Source organism: Lycium ferocissimum, chromosome 7 (genome assembly GCF_029784015.1).
Source record: "Lycium ferocissimum isolate CSIRO_LF1 chromosome 7, AGI_CSIRO_Lferr_CH_V1, whole genome shotgun sequence".
NCBI classification, from domain to species: Eukaryota; Viridiplantae; Streptophyta; class Magnoliopsida; order Solanales; family Solanaceae; genus Lycium; species Lycium ferocissimum.
In genome coordinates this window covers 41,739,922-41,756,657 of record NC_081348.1, presented here as the reverse complement: position 1 = coordinate 41,756,657, position 16,736 = coordinate 41,739,922, and the positions used below count along the sequence as shown (strand labels likewise).

The 16,736-nt window shown below is 32.3% G+C and overlaps 2 protein-coding genes across 4 annotated transcripts; one reads left to right on the top strand and one right to left on the bottom strand.

The window, feature by feature from the left end:
- Positions 1 to 465: 465 nt before the first annotated feature.
- LOC132062857 (uncharacterized) lies at positions 466 to 1,089 on the bottom strand. Its single transcript, XM_059455335.1, has one exon. It carries the CDS (start codon positions 995 to 997, stop codon positions 605 to 607), a length of 393 nt encoding a protein of 130 aa, XP_059311318.1. The 5' UTR covers positions 998 to 1,089; the 3' UTR covers positions 466 to 604.
- An 8,260-nt stretch (positions 1,090 to 9,349) lies between these two features.
- LOC132065113 (probable alkaline/neutral invertase B) lies at positions 9,350 to 14,860 on the top strand. Of its 3 annotated transcripts, none has more exons than XM_059458356.1 (5): positions 9,350 to 9,487; positions 10,327 to 10,798; positions 11,682 to 12,113; positions 13,380 to 13,938; positions 14,470 to 14,860. In XM_059458356.1, the coding sequence occupies exons 2-5, from the start codon at positions 10,373 to 10,375 to the stop codon at positions 14,757 to 14,759; spliced, it is 1,707 nt and encodes a 568-aa protein (XP_059314339.1). In that variant the 5' UTR covers positions 9,350 to 9,487; positions 10,327 to 10,372; the 3' UTR covers positions 14,760 to 14,860. The 3 variants fall into 3 exon arrangements, with proteins under 3 accessions (XP_059314339.1, XP_059314338.1, XP_059314337.1); XM_059458355.1 differs by having other exon boundaries at positions 9,471 to 9,547; XM_059458354.1 differs by lacking the exon at positions 9,350 to 9,487 and having other exon boundaries at positions 9,565 to 10,798.
- Positions 14,861 to 16,736: the final 1,876 nt, after the last annotated feature.

Below are 16,736 nucleotides of genomic sequence, written 5' to 3'. Positions count from 1 at the left end.
TCTAAAAAATTGGTTAAAACATAAAATAAAGTTGAGAGTTGAAATAATAGTAAGGGAAAATGAAGGGAAGTCATTGTCATCCGAAAATGACTTATTTTTTGACAAATATTTTTCATCTTACCAAACACACCCTCAAATTACTGAATTATTCTTGATCCATGAATATCACTATAGTGGACTGAATCTTGATCTGATCCAAACGAAATTAAGGTCAATTCTATTTTTTCTTAGTGGAAGCTGGATTACAATCAGTAGTTACATATATATAGATACTTAATTAACAAGACCTTAAATACAAAATTCCTCTAGTAATAATAATAACAACTACCTATAAGAACCACATACCAAGAAAATGACTTACTACTATTTGTTTGACAAACATTTTTCATCTTTACCAAACACCCCCTCAAGTTACTGAATTATTCTTGATCCATGAAAATCACTTTAGTGGACTGAATCTTGATCTGATGCAAACGAAAATATGGTTCAACATATTTCTACTTTTCCTCGTAGAAGTTGAATTACAATCAGTAGCTACATATATACACACTTAATCAACACATAAATATTAGTAATTCCTCATGTAATAATAAAAACAACTACTCTATATAAACCACATATCAAGAAAAGTAGACTGATACTGCAACAAAACTAGTAACAATACAATCAAAGCAGCCACTCCCCAAGGTGAGCTTCCTTCAGATGGCATTTGATACATCCTCCGTCGTCGATCCCACGGTGACCCGCCGGAAAACCACTCCGGTGTGTCCATGGTGGACAACCATCGGACGACAAATAAAAGGACAAGTGGCACAGCCAAAAGTATCCAACCAAAACTTTCTTCAGTAGCTTCCATCACTTCTTCATATGAAACAAACCATTGTATACCAAGAAATAAGAAAATTACAGCTAGAATTAATAAGACTGGATATGGTAAAGGATTTAGCGAAAAACCCTCCATGATTGAGGAGGCTGTGTTTCTTCTTTGGTAGTACATGAATATCTTTTAGTTAAGGGGATATATTTTTTTTTTTTTTTGGTTGAAATTTAGAATTTGGACAAGTTCAAGAGAGTGGTTGATTATGAGAGTGTAAGGCTCACCTAATTTATAGCAAAGGCTAAATCTAAAAGCTACGTGGGTGATACTTGTCACTCACTGATTTGAAGATGTATTGATAGCCGTTGGATACTCACTTGTTTTGACTATTTCACGAAAATGACTTTTTTTATTTGGTTTTTTCATCTTTAGTTTGATCATTATTAGTTGAGACTCTATTTTCGGGATTCAAACTCGAGACTGCTGATTAAAGATATAAAAAGGTATTTCACTATCTCACAATAACCTTTAGATTTTAGCCGTTGGATTCTCACTCTATTTGACTATTTTACAAAAATGATACTACTTTTTTTGGTTTTTCATGTGGGGTGTTTGATATTCGATTTGGGGTTTGAGTAATACTGACTCGATCCAGAAAATCCACTTTGAAGATAAAAAACTTCCCATTTGAGGAACTTTGAGACTATTTTGAGAGCTCGAATTCGAAACCTTTAATTAAAGATGAAAATATACTTATTATCCTATGGTTAAAAAATGACATTATCTTTAGAGCCCGTTTGGATTAGCTGAAAAAAAAGTGACTGTTTTTATCCAAACATGTAACTGTTTTATGCTTAAAATGCTTAAAGTACTTTTTAAGTGCTTAAAATTATTTTATAAATAAATAGTTATATGTTTGGATAAAAGTGCTTAAAGGATTTTTAGAAGTAAGACTAGTATTAAAATTAATAGAAAATATAAGCGATAAAAGAGTAAAATTGTTGGTCAAACTAAAATGACTTTTAAGTCAAAAAAAAGTTAGGGTTCAGCAACTTCTTAATTTTGATTTATTTTAAATACTTTTTAATTTAATTTAAATTATTTTTTATTTTATCAAACATTCAAATAAATTAAAAATAATTTATAAACTAGTTTGACCAAACGGGCTCTTAGTTACATCTGACAAGTGAAAACTTCGTCAACTTTCAGGAAATTTCGTATAACTTCTACTTTAAGAGATGCCAAATGTTTTGCAAAGGACATTGCTTTTTACTCTCTCTCTCTCTCTTATTTTGTAACAAACTTCAGCTTTGATATCTACAAATGATCCAGCTACTGCAGCTGAAAAGCAAAGTTCTATAGCAATAGAATAAAAAATATTTTCATTTTCCCCATTTTAGGAACCACATATGTCTTTTTTTTTTTTTTTTACCACATATGTCTTTACATTTGAGTTCTTTTTTTTTTTTCCTACGGACAATATTTTCCGTAGAAAGTCGCAACTGGCACGAGCCTCTGACCAACAACCAAGTGCGATGATCAATTGTGAAAACACTAATCAAGAACAAATGTCGGTTGCTCAAGAATATCACATGTCATCCTAATAAATTAAGCAATTAAATGAGAAATCGGCTAGTCATATTTTGAACCAAAGTGCAAAGAGCAAATATGCTTTCTAGATGCTCTAATTTCAGTAAGCACAAGTGATATCCATAAAGTTAATGAGAATAATATCTCAATCATTGGAGGAGACAACCATTGTGAACTTTAGCTACTTTACTTCAAAATTTGGGGAAAGCAGCAAAACTTGAGAAGCAATTTAAGAAAACAGAGAGAATGTGTGTAAGAGTTTACGAATCTATGTGAGGATTAAGTTTTTATCCAATTGTTCAAGTTTTGAATAGTAAAAGCCGATGAAAAAAGATACAAAAGAACCCAATACTATGATATCATCTCAAACATGATAAAAGTGATACCAGAACCCAATACTAACACGGGTCATTTGCACGATTGTCCTTCAAAGGCACTGGTCTTTAATTTTTGGCCCTCAAATTGTTGGTCTTTAATTTTTACCCTTCGCCTAATACCCCGAGGTTTTGAGTTCGAATTCCGGCTCAGTAAAAAAAAAAAATCCCAAGGCAAAGGTTTGTAACAAAATTAAGCTTATTCGGGTAAAAGTTAGGCTTTAAGGCAAAGGCCTATTCGGATAAAAATTAGGCCTTAAGGCAGACTTTTACCCAAACTATGCCTTCTAAGGTTCAAACTCTACCTTTTGAATCCATAACTCTGCCTGGCGAGTCCAAAACTCTGTCTTGCGAATTTATTTTTAATCTTTGACTGAGCAAAGTTCGAACCCGAAACTCATGAATTTTAGGCGAAGGATAAAAATTAAAGATAAACAATTTGAGGGACAAAAATTAAAGACCAATGCCTTTGAAGGTCATTCCGCACAAAAAAAATGGGGCAATTGGCGCGAATGCCCTTCAAATGCTACTGGTCTTTAATTTTTTTGCCCTCGTAATGCGTGGTCTTTAATATTTGCCCTTCTAAGCGAAAAGATAATAAGAAAAAGACTTTACTATCCCTATCCATAACATATAAAAATCTAAAAGTCCGTAATGAACCCCAAACATCCAATTAAACCTATCCATCATTTCAACAACAAACCTTTCAATCGTTCCATCGTTCCAACATTTCACGGAGAAATCTCCATTGATTTTTGCTACAACATCGAAAAAAGATAAAATATATAATATATAGCGTTTCAATTGAATGTAATTCAACTCAATTTCATGCTTTATTAAGTTTAGATTTGTTAATATTTGAAAATAACAACAAATCATCTTCTATGAACTAAACAACCGATATGCGGTTGAGATTCAACATTCGCGAATCATAATTTTACTCAACAACATAGAATTGATTAAATTTATTGCTTTGTTACGATTTTTATTAGTTTATACGTTCCATTTGATTAGTATACAATGCTCAATGACTTAGACTTGAAATTATAGTAACTTCAGTTGACAAAAAATAATCGTGCAAAGTTACGAACAAGTATGTCGGAGGAGCGCAGTTTACTTTACAAAAGAACAAAGTATCTTGTTAGAGGCAAATTTCATTTTTATAAGCAAAATAAAAAAAAAATACACAAGTATTAAGAATTAGACAAGTATGCGGAGGAGGCGAAGTTTACGTTAGAAAAGAACAAAGTATCTTGTTGTGGCAAACTTTCATTTTTATGAGCAAAACAAAAATTTACGCAAGTGTTAAGAACTAGAAAAAGTATGTCGGAGGAGGCGAAGTTCACTTTTACAAAAGAACAAAGTATCTTTGTTATAGGCAACTTTCATTTTCATAAGCAAAATAAAAAATTACACAAGTTTTAAGAATTAGACAAGTATTAAGAATTTCACTTTACAAAAGAACAAAGTATCTTTGTTAGGCAAACTTTCATTTTCATGAGCAAAACAAAAATTTACGCAAGTGTTAAGAACTAGAAAAGTATGCCGAGGAGAGCGAGAAGTTCACTTTACAAAAGAACAAAGTATGCTGTTAGAGGCAACTTTCATTTTCATAAGCAAAATAAAAAAGTACACAAGTGTTAAGAATTAGACAAGTCTGCCGGAGGGCGAAGTTCTTTTTACAAAAGAACAAAGTATCTTTGTTAGCGGCAAACTTTCATTTTCATAAGCAAAATAAAAAAATACAAGTGTTAAGAATTAGACAAGCCTGTGTGGAGGGGGCGAAGTTCACTTTAAAAAATTACAAAATATGCCGTGAGAGGCAAACTTTCATTTTTCATAACCAAAACAAAAAAATACACAAGTGTTAAGAATTAGACAAGTCACGGAGGAGAAGTTCACTTTAAAAAATTACAAAGTATCGGTGAGAGGCAAACTTTCATTTTTCATAACCAAAACAAAAAAATACACAAGTGTTAAGAATTAGACAAAGTACGGAGGAGGGCGAAGTTCACTTTAAAAAATTACAAAGTATGCCGTGAGAGGCAAACTTTCATTTTTCATAACCAAAACAAAAAAATACACAAGTGTTAAGAATTAGACAAGTACGGGAGGGGCGAGAAGTTCACTTTAAAAAATTACAAAGTATGCCATGAGAGGCAAACTTTCATTTTTCATAACCAAAACAAAACATTATTAACAAAACAACACCAAAAACACATAAGATTGCATAAAAATCAAAATTATTAACAAGAAAACGCCATAAAACTAAGCACACATAAATTAACTTAATTCATGAAGTTATCTGATAACTTTATTAGTCTAAGATAACCGATTTCAAAAATCAATAACTATGCATATGTTGCCTCAAACAAACACATTCTTCAAAACGATTATTAAATAAAAACAGCTGAAAGAACAACATAAAACGGTTGAGGCAAAACTTCAATGATTCAACAAAGAGAAAACTAAAACGCATATCAAAATCAACTAAAACATATTACGACATTCATAATACGACATTCAAAAAACTAAAATATATACATGGAATGAAACTAAAGTTCAAAAAATCATACGGACACTATAACAAGACATTATCATTTTAAATAAAAAAGGATCAATTAAATATAAAAAACGATGAAGACAAAGATATTAATTCAACAAATAACAATTTAACATAAAAACAAATATTGAAACGAGCAAAAGATCTAAATTCGTACCTACGTTTTAGAACATATAGAAAACACAAAAAAGAGGAGGAAAGAAGAAAAAAAAAAAAAAAAAAAAGGGGCAAATGACGAAATAAAAAGAATTTTAATGGGGTAAGGATAATTTCGTCAAAAAACTTTCATTAAATTGCGCTAAAGCAAGAAAATTTAAAGAAGACATAAATGCAAAATATAAGCAAATTAAAAGAACTCAGCCGCAAAAAAAAAGAAAAAAATGTACTAACACAAAGACTCTAAGGCCCAAACTGTGGCACCTCACTCCAAGGTGGTACATTCAGTTCTTTTCAATTTTTCTAGGAATACATGTATCTTAAGATTAATAGAGTACATTAATTCATAATTTAATATAATTAATGTATCACAAAAATTAAAAAGTCTTTTTCCTCTTCCAACACAAGGTTCAATTTTGCAAAAACGATTAATGCTTTGACTTTCTTTTTTAATTAATGCTTTGACTCAAACTACCTAATAACCTCCTTCCACCCCCCACCCCAAATTCGTTTTTATTTGATCCATATTGACTTGACACTTTCTTGAAGAAAGCACTCTATTTATTAAGGGTTTATTTTGGTAAACTAACCTTATTTATTATTTTTTGGAAATCTAAGTTTGACTACTAGTCCTCTATGTAGTTAGTTAACTTAATGATTGGGGTAATAGTGAAAGGAAATACTAATAAATGTCTGAACAAGTTAAAAGGAAATCCATAGTTAGTACTCTTTTCAGATAAAAAAGAATGTCCACTTAGCCATTTGCACACCCCTTAAGAAAATATTAACTCCTAGACAAAAATAGGTAATTTGACTAAACTGCTCCTAATTAAATATGTATTGAGAATTGAGCACATAACACTTAATAGGGGTAAATTTGAAAAAATAAGGATAATTATTTTTTGATTTTATAAGTGGACACTCTTTTTTACACAAGAAAAAAGGCTAAGTGGAAACTTTTTTGGGCAATTTGCAGGATTGTCCTTCGCTGGTGGTGGTCTTTAATTTTTGCCCCACAAATTAGAGGTCTTTAATTTTCTCCCTCTGAAAATTCTGCCTTAAGACAGAATTTCGCAAGACAGAATTCTGCCCATGCAAATTCTGTCTTAAGGCCTGAAAGGCAAAACTTAAAGACCACCAATTTGAAGGACAAAAATTAAAGACCACCCCAAATGAAGGCCAATCCGACAAAAAAAAAAAAAAAAAAAAAAAAATTTATCCGAAGGGAGTGTAACAGACAAGTATAAAGGAACAGAAAGAGATAGGGAGTACAGTCAAACCTCTCTATAATTGTCATTCGTTATAACAACATTTCACTATAACGGCCTGATTTTCTTCGGAACTGATTTTTAATGTTATATGTTACTTCTCTATAACAGAATTATACCTATAACAGCAATGACATTCATTATAGCGGTACACTCTTTATAAAATTACCTTTCTATAACAACCATACTCAAATATTATGTAATAATATTTCGTAATTATGTATAAAAATAAAAAAGCTAATAAGAGTCAATTGTTACTTCGAGTCGCATTAGAAGACAATCGTTAAGTTCTTGCAGCCTTTAAAGTTATTGAATTCTCTTTTGTTGAAAGTTTGGACAAAATTCTTTGTCAATTCAAGCGTTTTTTTATCACTAAGGGACTGGAATTTACGAAACTACCTACAATTGTAGAATTCTTACGTCAAACTTGAAATATTTAAATTCTCAAATAAGTTTAAGTGCATATGTTCCTTAGATTTTAATTCTTTATTGGTATTGGTACAACTAGTTATGAATTTATTAGTCTTTTCAATTTTTAATTAATGAGATATGAAAATCAATTGAGATTCTAAATTACAAGTATATTGCTTTCGTTTATATGTAATATAAAATGTGCAAAAAAAAATAAAAAATTGTTTGCGTAGTTTTGTTTATAACAGCTAAATGAGATCTAAACATCAAATGCCAATATACATACATAAATCACCTCACTATAACAGCCATGAAATTTTCGAATAAACGCTGTTATTATAGAGAGATTTGACTGTAGTTGAAGCATCCTTCGGGATTTATTGTACACTAAATATCATTGGATTTACTAACTTAATCGTGGATCCTTCAATGATCAAAGCAGTCTTGGATAATCAAACATGAACTGAGAAACCCTTCACATGGCTCCAGGCAGAACAATATATAGTATAGTAACCAATAATGCAAGCAACAGAACAATATGTTTCTTAATTTTGGGAGGATGGAAATTAGTAGCTCTATATGTCATGTACTGATCTGCTCGAGTGGGGAACACAAGATCCAAAGGGTGATTGATAATTTGAAAAGAGAATCCTCAAAGTAACAAAGTGGCTATTTCTGTTGTTTTCTTTATGTACATGACCCCCTACCAGAATATGTAAGACCAATAAAGAACCATATTTGTTTTGTAGCCCCTGAACAATATTGTACGTTGAAAGATTTTAGTACTTACTACCTTTTTGAACCTACCAAATAGTAGTGTAACTACATCTCTAGACCTCTAGTTAGGTAAACTGATTGGTAGATTTGTGTTTGAGGAGCAATGTTATTCCAAATTATATTGCTGACTCTTAAAAAATATCGACAGATTGTGCTGGATTCTCCAAAAGCTATGCCTTTTTTAAGAATCTGACATTGATGCGACAATAATTTGAAAGATCCGAGCAACATAGATTCCAAGAGTCTAAAGGCAAAACAGTCACCTGCTAGTTTTGTTGTCTTTGTGCATTCAACAATGCAGCATAAAGGTCAATCTGTACATGGTAATTAGAATCTTAATAGAGACAAAAAAAAAAAAAAGGTATTTAATTTTTTTTTTATCGGTTTTAGGTTTTTGATGGTGAATGGATATATATATATATATATATATATATATATGGATATATATATATATATCCTGATAGAATAGGCCTGGTGAAGTAATCTAGCACGGGAAACTATTATTAGAAAACTAATTTATCTTTGTGCCCCTTTTAAGTTTTTTAAAATAAGATGATGAACCTATGACAATGAATTTTTCATAGATGTTGCTACTTACGAGTTAAATAATTGGATTATCATACTGTAAAAAGTATATATGTGGATGGGAACGAGAAGAGGCCCCTCCGAAAGAGTCCAAGTAATCCAAATAGATGTTCTAATGTGTGAGTAAACATAGGAGTAAAAATCCCTAGTCCCTATATTGTTTACTTGAAAAGTAATCCCAGATTTGGTTAATAGATACCATTTCCTTCTTTTGGAATTTTTTCTATTTGATTGGTCTATAACATTTTTCGAACTTTTGTACTCTTCAAAGATATACCTCTATGTCCCAATGTATGTGAATGTGTTCGAAGTAATTTTGACTATACGTTTGGATATAAATTCTTTACTTTTTTAAAAAATAAATTTTATTTCAAAATTATACAAAAGTACTACAAGTCAACATAGTCAATGAATATTTCTTTTTTTTTTTTTTTTTAGAAAAAGTCGTAGTCAAAGAAAAAAATATTTGATTCCCCAAATAATCAAATAATAACACCTTCACATAAAATGGGTCAGAGAAAGTATGAATAGGTGTTGACAAACTCATCTCTTTTAGACTTATCAAGTTGAAAAAAATTTAAATACATTAATATATGTCCATTATTGAGTGACTTCTTGATTACAGAAAATAGTTTTGTATTTTTTGTTATACTTAATTAAAGTTGAGTAGTAATATTTTCATTATAAAGTGTAAATTTGCATGACGAAAACCAACCCATTAATACACATTAGAAATATTAAACACCAAATAAGTAATTAACACGCGGTGGTCGAAACGAAATGAAAAATCCAAATGCCAAGAAATGAATGGTTGATGGGTTTATAGATATTGGCACTTCACGTACTCTCCGTGACTGTGTGTGACAGCTATTGTTACGTACACAATTGCAAATGAAGTAGTAGCACAATACCCACACCAACGAACCAATCCAAAATCCATTGATATGTGAGTAACCTGCTACCTTCTCATTCATCACACACACACACACACACCAATCACTAATGTGTTAGTAATTGCAAATGCCCGTTCATGAACATAAGTCTAATTTTTTGTGTGATTTCTTCGTCAAAATGGGCTCAAATAGAACGTAATGGATAGTCGATAATAATTTATATGATCGACCCGAACTAGTTGTTGTTGTTTTGTCTTCTTCGTTAGTTTGCTTTCTTATTGTTAGTACATGCATGCATTGGATTGGGCTCCGTTTGAAATTTTTATATAGGTTATTGACATTCGTCATGATTTATCGATTTTTATACATAGGATATGATAATTCCCCCTGTTTGGTTCCAAAGAAGAACGAATAAAATTTACAGGAGATTTGAAAAATTAAAGAGAGAAATTGTGATTGTTGAATCTAAGCTAGCCTTTTGCCATAGGTTTGTTGAAACTTGAAAACATGAGTTTATTATGAAGTTGTGTTGAAAAATAGTTTTTGGAACATGAAGTTGTGTTTGGACATGCATTTTACTTGGAAATTTTTTTTGAAGTTTTGGGCCAGTTTTTGGAACTTGAAAATATTTTGAAGATAGATTTTCAAAAATTGATCAAATTTCATGAACAAACAATGTTTTCAATTTTTTTTTTTTTTTGAAAATCTATGGCCAAACAGGAGCTAAGGTGCACTTGTTTGTGGTTTAGTTAATTGGGTTAACGCCTCTACTGCAATTCTTGTTGTTGCTTGTGGCCAAAGAAAAAAATGTATAAACTGCTTTTCTAGGCTCGTTTAGTCTCTTTCAAGCTTTTATCAGTATGAATGTTGCTGAGTTCTCATTTTAATGCAGATTGTTGAGCCTCTGAATAGCTTATAAATCCTTAGAGGCTTCAAGAATGTCGACACATATGGGGGATGTATCTAACAATGGTAGTAGTCTAAGAAATATTGACTCATTTAGTAGTGTAGCTGAATTGGAAGACATTGATTTCTCGAGGTTACCTAAGCCAAGACACTTGAACATTGAGAGGCAGGGCTCATATGATGAGAGGTCCCTTACTGAAACTCAACTAGGTTTCTCTCCCCATCCCCCTTCTAGAGCTGAAAATTTCTTCCGCGCTTTGGAACATTTTGATGGTGTGTTTTCGCCATCAAAAAGATCGGGGTTCACTACTCCCAGGTCACCTTTTGGGCAAGGGCCACATCCTATGGTTGCTGAGGCTTGGGAAGCTTTGAGGCGAACGTTGGTGCACTTTCGTGGGCAGCCTGTTGGGACAATTGCTGCACTAGATAATTCAGATGAAAAGCTTAACTATGATCAGGTAAAACCTTTTATGTTGTACTAATTGTTGCAAGGTCAATGGTGTGTGCATTTTTGTTTTGACTAGTTAACTTTGTTGCGATCAGAGGAAGAATTTTATGTTTGCTTAGTGTGAATCATTAAATTGATAATTTGACATTTACCATTTCCTTATTAAGAGTTATCTGTAGTTGATTCGATTGAATACTTTTGCGCTATGTAACAGTAGAAAACAGCTTATACTTGTGCATGGGATAATTGTATTATGTAGTATAGTTAATCAGGCCAGATTAGTTTTAACGTTGGGAACCATGTACTATCACTCTCTTATGCTGTTTGGTCCAAATACGAAGTGCCTTTTTATAACAATCTACTGCAAGACAATGAATTTGTTGGTCAACAATGTTAGGCTCTTGATAAATTATGGTAATTGCAAGAAGATCCACTATTCAAAGGGGAGTAGAGATGCCATCTTATTCCTCTAAGCTTGTTTTGTAGGCTTTCAGTTAATGAGTTATAGTTTCTTTTATCCTTTCATAATGATGAAAGTTTCCTTTGTTCAATTGAAAGGGTTTATATCTGGATATAATTGAATGCCAATTATGTGTTTTGGGGCACTGTTTTCCCAGACTCGAAATTCATGGTTTACTGGGATCTCCACTTTAGCTATCTTCTAGATACACTAATTTCAGGACAGAATAATTTCCTATATGCTGTTAAAAGACTTGAAATGAAGTCTGGTCCACTGAGAAATTGAGTTGTATTCTTACAAAGTTCATTGGTCTATACACTTGTCTGGAATATCTCTTGTAATTGATAAATGTTTCTTAAGATGTATGAGAAAGGTATTCATTTTGTTGTTATTCATGATCAAGATGTTTGTTAATAGTCATCTTTAACTTCAGGTGTTTGTTAGAGACTTTGTTCCAAGTGCGCTGGCTTTTCTAATGAACAGGGAACCCGAAATAGTAAAGAATTTCATCTTGAAAACTCTTCGTCTTCAATCATGGGAGAAAAAGATAGATCGATTCCAATTGGGAGAGGGTGTAATGCCAGCTAGCTTCAAGGTACTTCATGATCCGGTTAGAAATACCGAGACATTAATTGCAGATTTTGGTGAGAGTGCGATAGGAAGAGTGGCTCCTATTGATTCTGGATTTTGGTGGATTATATTACTTCGTGCATACACAAAGTCTACAGGGGACACCTCCCTGTCTGAGATGCCAGAATGCCAGAAGGGTATGCGCCTGATACTTAGTTTATGTCTTTCAGAGGGGTTTGACACATTTCCAACTCTTCTTTGTGCTGACGGCTGCTCTATGATTGATCGTAGAATGGTGAGTTTCCTTCTTATTTATGCTTGTTCTTACTGTTCTTAAATGATATACATACTCAGTATGTCTCCATATGTTTGATATAGTGAAATCCTCATCAACAAAAAAAAAAAAAAAAAAAAAATTGATATACTCAAATTTTATGGAGGTTGTAAATTCAAATTACTCTAGTTTCCCTTCGGATAGGGTTGTCATATTCTCGCAAACTTATAATCGTAAGTCTTGTATCATCATTGTTCATAGATATGCTGCTTGTATATTGTGGAGTTCTTAGCTGAATTGGATGTTCATTCTGAATTCTACCAACTACAATTATCCAACTATATGCTCTTTTGCCTTGATAAAAAATTTTCACCAACTAGAGATAGGAAGATTATTGAACTCTTATTTTAGTAGAAAGATAGGACTCTCGTAGCTGTAGAACATCTCTACATGTTGCACGAGGTGTTGAGATTAGGTGGAAAAGTTTTCAAGAATTAAATACGGAGTATTACTTTTTGTGGTCATAAAATCCATGAATGACATCATTTTCATTGTATACCTGCACATATATCTCGGGCCAAACTACCCATTCCCTAAAATGTCTATGAATTTTTCAAAAAGAGACAAACATCATCTGTAATTTGTTTGAATAATTATCTCACCCCTAACTCATGTTTGTGTCGCGTGAAAAGGTGATGTCGAATGTCCATGGAATAATACCATGTGGAAAGTTGTTTGAGAATACTATCTGCTTCTAGAATTTAATATTGATGCCTAATCGGAGAAACTGAATACTCAGATCATCACTTGCATGTTAGTATTTTATCAAAATAGTCGGAAGTTTAATTTCCACGTTAATTTTTTTTTTTTTGGCCTCAGAGGTGTTAGCTTTCTTCCAAACTTAAACTGCTAATTCAATTAGGAATACACTTCCGCAAAAGATTATTTACCAATAATTACGTTCAGTTCTACTGACTGACCAACATTGATAATGTCCCTAGAACACTTCTGCATAGCACACATATAAACATCAATTTTCTGATTGCCTCTTAATCTAGTCATATTGTAGATACAAGTGGTATCTTTTCCTGGATCTTCCTAAACATTTCCTTGTATACAGATCTCCCTTTATCTCTCTCCCTTTTTCATATCAACCTTTATATCTGCATAGCTTAATCTGCAAATGTTTGCTGCAACTAAAGAAACTTGCCCTTCTTTATATTTTCTGAAATATGCACTTACATCCAGCAGTTTCACTGACTACTTTGTGGTAAACAAACATATCAGGGTGTGTATGGGTACCCAATAGAAATACAGGCGCTATTCTTCATGGCTTTAAGATGTGCTCTTCTTTTGCTCAAGCATGATGCTGAAGGGAAGGAGTTCATAGAACGCATTGTGAAGAGACTGCATGCGTTGAGTTACCACATGAGAAATTACTTTTGGCTTGATTTAAAGCAACTTAACGACATATACCGATATAAAACTGAAGAATATTCCCACACAGCAGTCAACAAGTTTAATGTCATGCCTGATTCTCTTCCAGAATGGGTTTTTGATTTCATGCCCGTTTCTGGTGGCTATTTCCTTGGAAATGTTGGTCCATCAAACATGGATTTCCGTTGGTTCTGCTTGGGCAACTGTATTGCAATTTTATCAAGCTTAGCAACCCCCGAACAGGCAACCAAGATCATGGATCTTATTGAGTCACGTTGGCACGAATTGGTTGGAGAGATGCCTTTGAAGGTTTGTTATCCGGCTATAGAGGGACATGAGTGGCGGATTGTAACAGGATGTGACCCAAAAAACACTAGATGGAGCTACCACAATGGGGGATCGTGGCCAGGTACCTGTTTACCTTGTGGTGTCCCTTAGTCTTAACTTTGAATAAAATAGTGTGATGATCATCTCAGTGAATAGAAAAATGTTTTTAGTTGTTATTTGAAGGTTATTTTAATTATATTTGAAGGTCTGTATAATTTGGTTGGGATATTGAATTGCTCTTTTAGTTCCTCACAAAAGAAGCCCAAGCACTTCTGTAATTGCCTAAAACTGGGTCTTCAATTTTGTAGAAACAGTTATTGACAAAAAGGTCATTGTCATTGATGTGCCGCTCAGCTCATGTATAGTATTTTCTCATTGTGTTTTTCCTTGTATGGCCTATCTTGAGCATTTCACTGACAAAAACAAGCAGTCCTCTTGTCAAAAAGTTGCTGCAATTTACAATTCAGATTCAGCTTAGATGGTCTTCATGACGGTCAAATGCTTAAATATTAGAAAGAGATCTCAGACTTGCCATATGAATTCTTTTGTAATCTTATATCTTCTCTAAGATTGTGTAGGGTCCTCTCATATTTGATTCTGTCTCTGGCTACAGTGCTTCTATGGCTCCTCACAGCAGCATGTATCAAGACGGGGAGGCCTCAGATTGCAAGGCGTGCCATTGAACTTGCTGAACAACGGTTGTCCAAGGATGGGTGGCCTGAATATTATGATGGAAAACTTGGCCGATTCATTGGCAAGCAAGCTCGTAAATACCAAACATGGTCAATTGCTGGTTATTTGGTGGCAAAGATGATGCTTGAAGACCCATCCCATTTGGGAATGATTTCACTCGAGGAGGACAAACAGCTGAAACCTGTCTTGAAACGATCAGCTTCGTTTTGATTGATACATTTCTAGCCTAATATGTTGTCATATATCCCAGAATGTGGGAGAATACAATTGAAACTCCCAGGTCAAGCGAGAGAGAGGTTAAAAAAACAAAAGGAGTAGAACTAACAAGTCCTTGTAAGAATTAGTATAGGTAGTCAGATTTGGTTAGTCTGATTCTTTCCTGTTTACCTGGAATTCTTCCATTCTTGCTATTTGTCTGTTTACCAGACTTGCTAATCTTGTTTCTTGAACTCAGTTTTAGCGGCATTTTCATTATGTTTAGTTTACCTTTTGAGTTATGACATGATTTTGCAATTGCCTGTTGACATAACTCTTCAGAACGTATAAAGACATGACCTCTTACATGTGAAATACCCTCTGCCTTTTCCAGAAGTGCTCAAGAGGAAGGTTAGTTTTATGGTTTAATTTTCACTTAAGCAATATTGAATTTTAGAGAAAAGCAAAAGTGTACAATAGTTTTATATAAAAAGAAGAAAAGAGAAACAAAGAATGTCTATTTTGTAGTTCAAGTTAACTGAAGAAAACTGAGACATAGGAATTTGAAAAGGGATATTAATGTTCCAAAAACATAATACTCACTTTGATAATGACGGTTAAACATACTTTCAAAATTAAAAAGTTCTAAGAATTTGTATAAGATTGGGAAATACAAATTGTATAAGTAGAAGACACTAACGATCTATATATATATTCTATCGAACAAAATACTTGTTTTTTTTCCCAAGTACTTTTAATGCTTGTAAGAAATGTTGTGTAAGTTTATGAAATAAAATATATAGTATCACTTTTTCGTTAGATGCATGGAATTGGCTAAACATTTTATTCAAAAATATAGAGCTGGAATGGATGCTTTTGTGTCTATTAGTAATTCCTCCTAAGTTGAGACTTGAGACTGATCATCAGATAGATGGGATAAACTAATGAGCTTAGATATTGTTAAGGGAAAACTACGTATATATACATTTTAAGGAGAAATATTTACGAAACATGCGATTGTTTTTCTTATTTACAAAATAAAACGATATTTTACGAAACATGACGAATTTTCATATATTTTTCATTTATTTTATTTTATTTTTAGATTTAAAAAAAAAAAATTATTTTAAACTTAAAAAAAACAATTTTATATTTTTTTAAATTTTTTTTTTTGCTCAAGGGCTTAAAAATTACCTCATATTTTTGTGTATGAAAGCTGTATGAAAAATGTATGAAATGTGTATGTGTAGGCAAAATTTTTAATATAGTTTTTCATACACAAAATGTGAATGAAATTCTAAGTCTTGAGCGACATATACACATTTCATACCATTCTCATACATAAAATTTTGAGCATAATGTTTAAGCCTTGATCGAGATATACACATTTCATACACAAAATTTGAGCGAACTTTTTAAGTCTTGAGCAAGATATACACATTTCATACACAAAAATTTGAGTGATTATTTTAAGTCTTGAATGTTGTATCAAAGTTGTATACAATATTGTTGTAGTTGTATTAATTTTAGAGAAATCTAACATGAACTTTATACACGAAAATGTGAGCGAAATTCTAAGCCTTGAGCGAGAGACAAATTTCATACTGTTTTCATACATAAATATTTGAGGTGATTTTTTTAAGCCTTAAACGAGATATATACATTTCATACAGTTTTCATACACTAAATTTTGAGCGAACTTTTTAAGCCTTGAGCGAGATATACACATTTCATACATAAAATTTTGAGCGAAAAAAACAAAAAATAAAAAAATATTTTTTTAATTTTTTTTTAAAATAAGTATGTTTGTGATAGGGTTTGTAATGTTACGTTTTGTAAATAGAAAACTATCGTTACGTTTCGTAAATATTTCTCCTTAATATGTATATATATGTAATTTACCCGTTAAGTTAAAGAATCTCATATTTCCTTACATTTTTTTGCACGAATTGCCCTTCAAAGGGGCTGGTCTTTAATTTTTTCCCTTCGCTT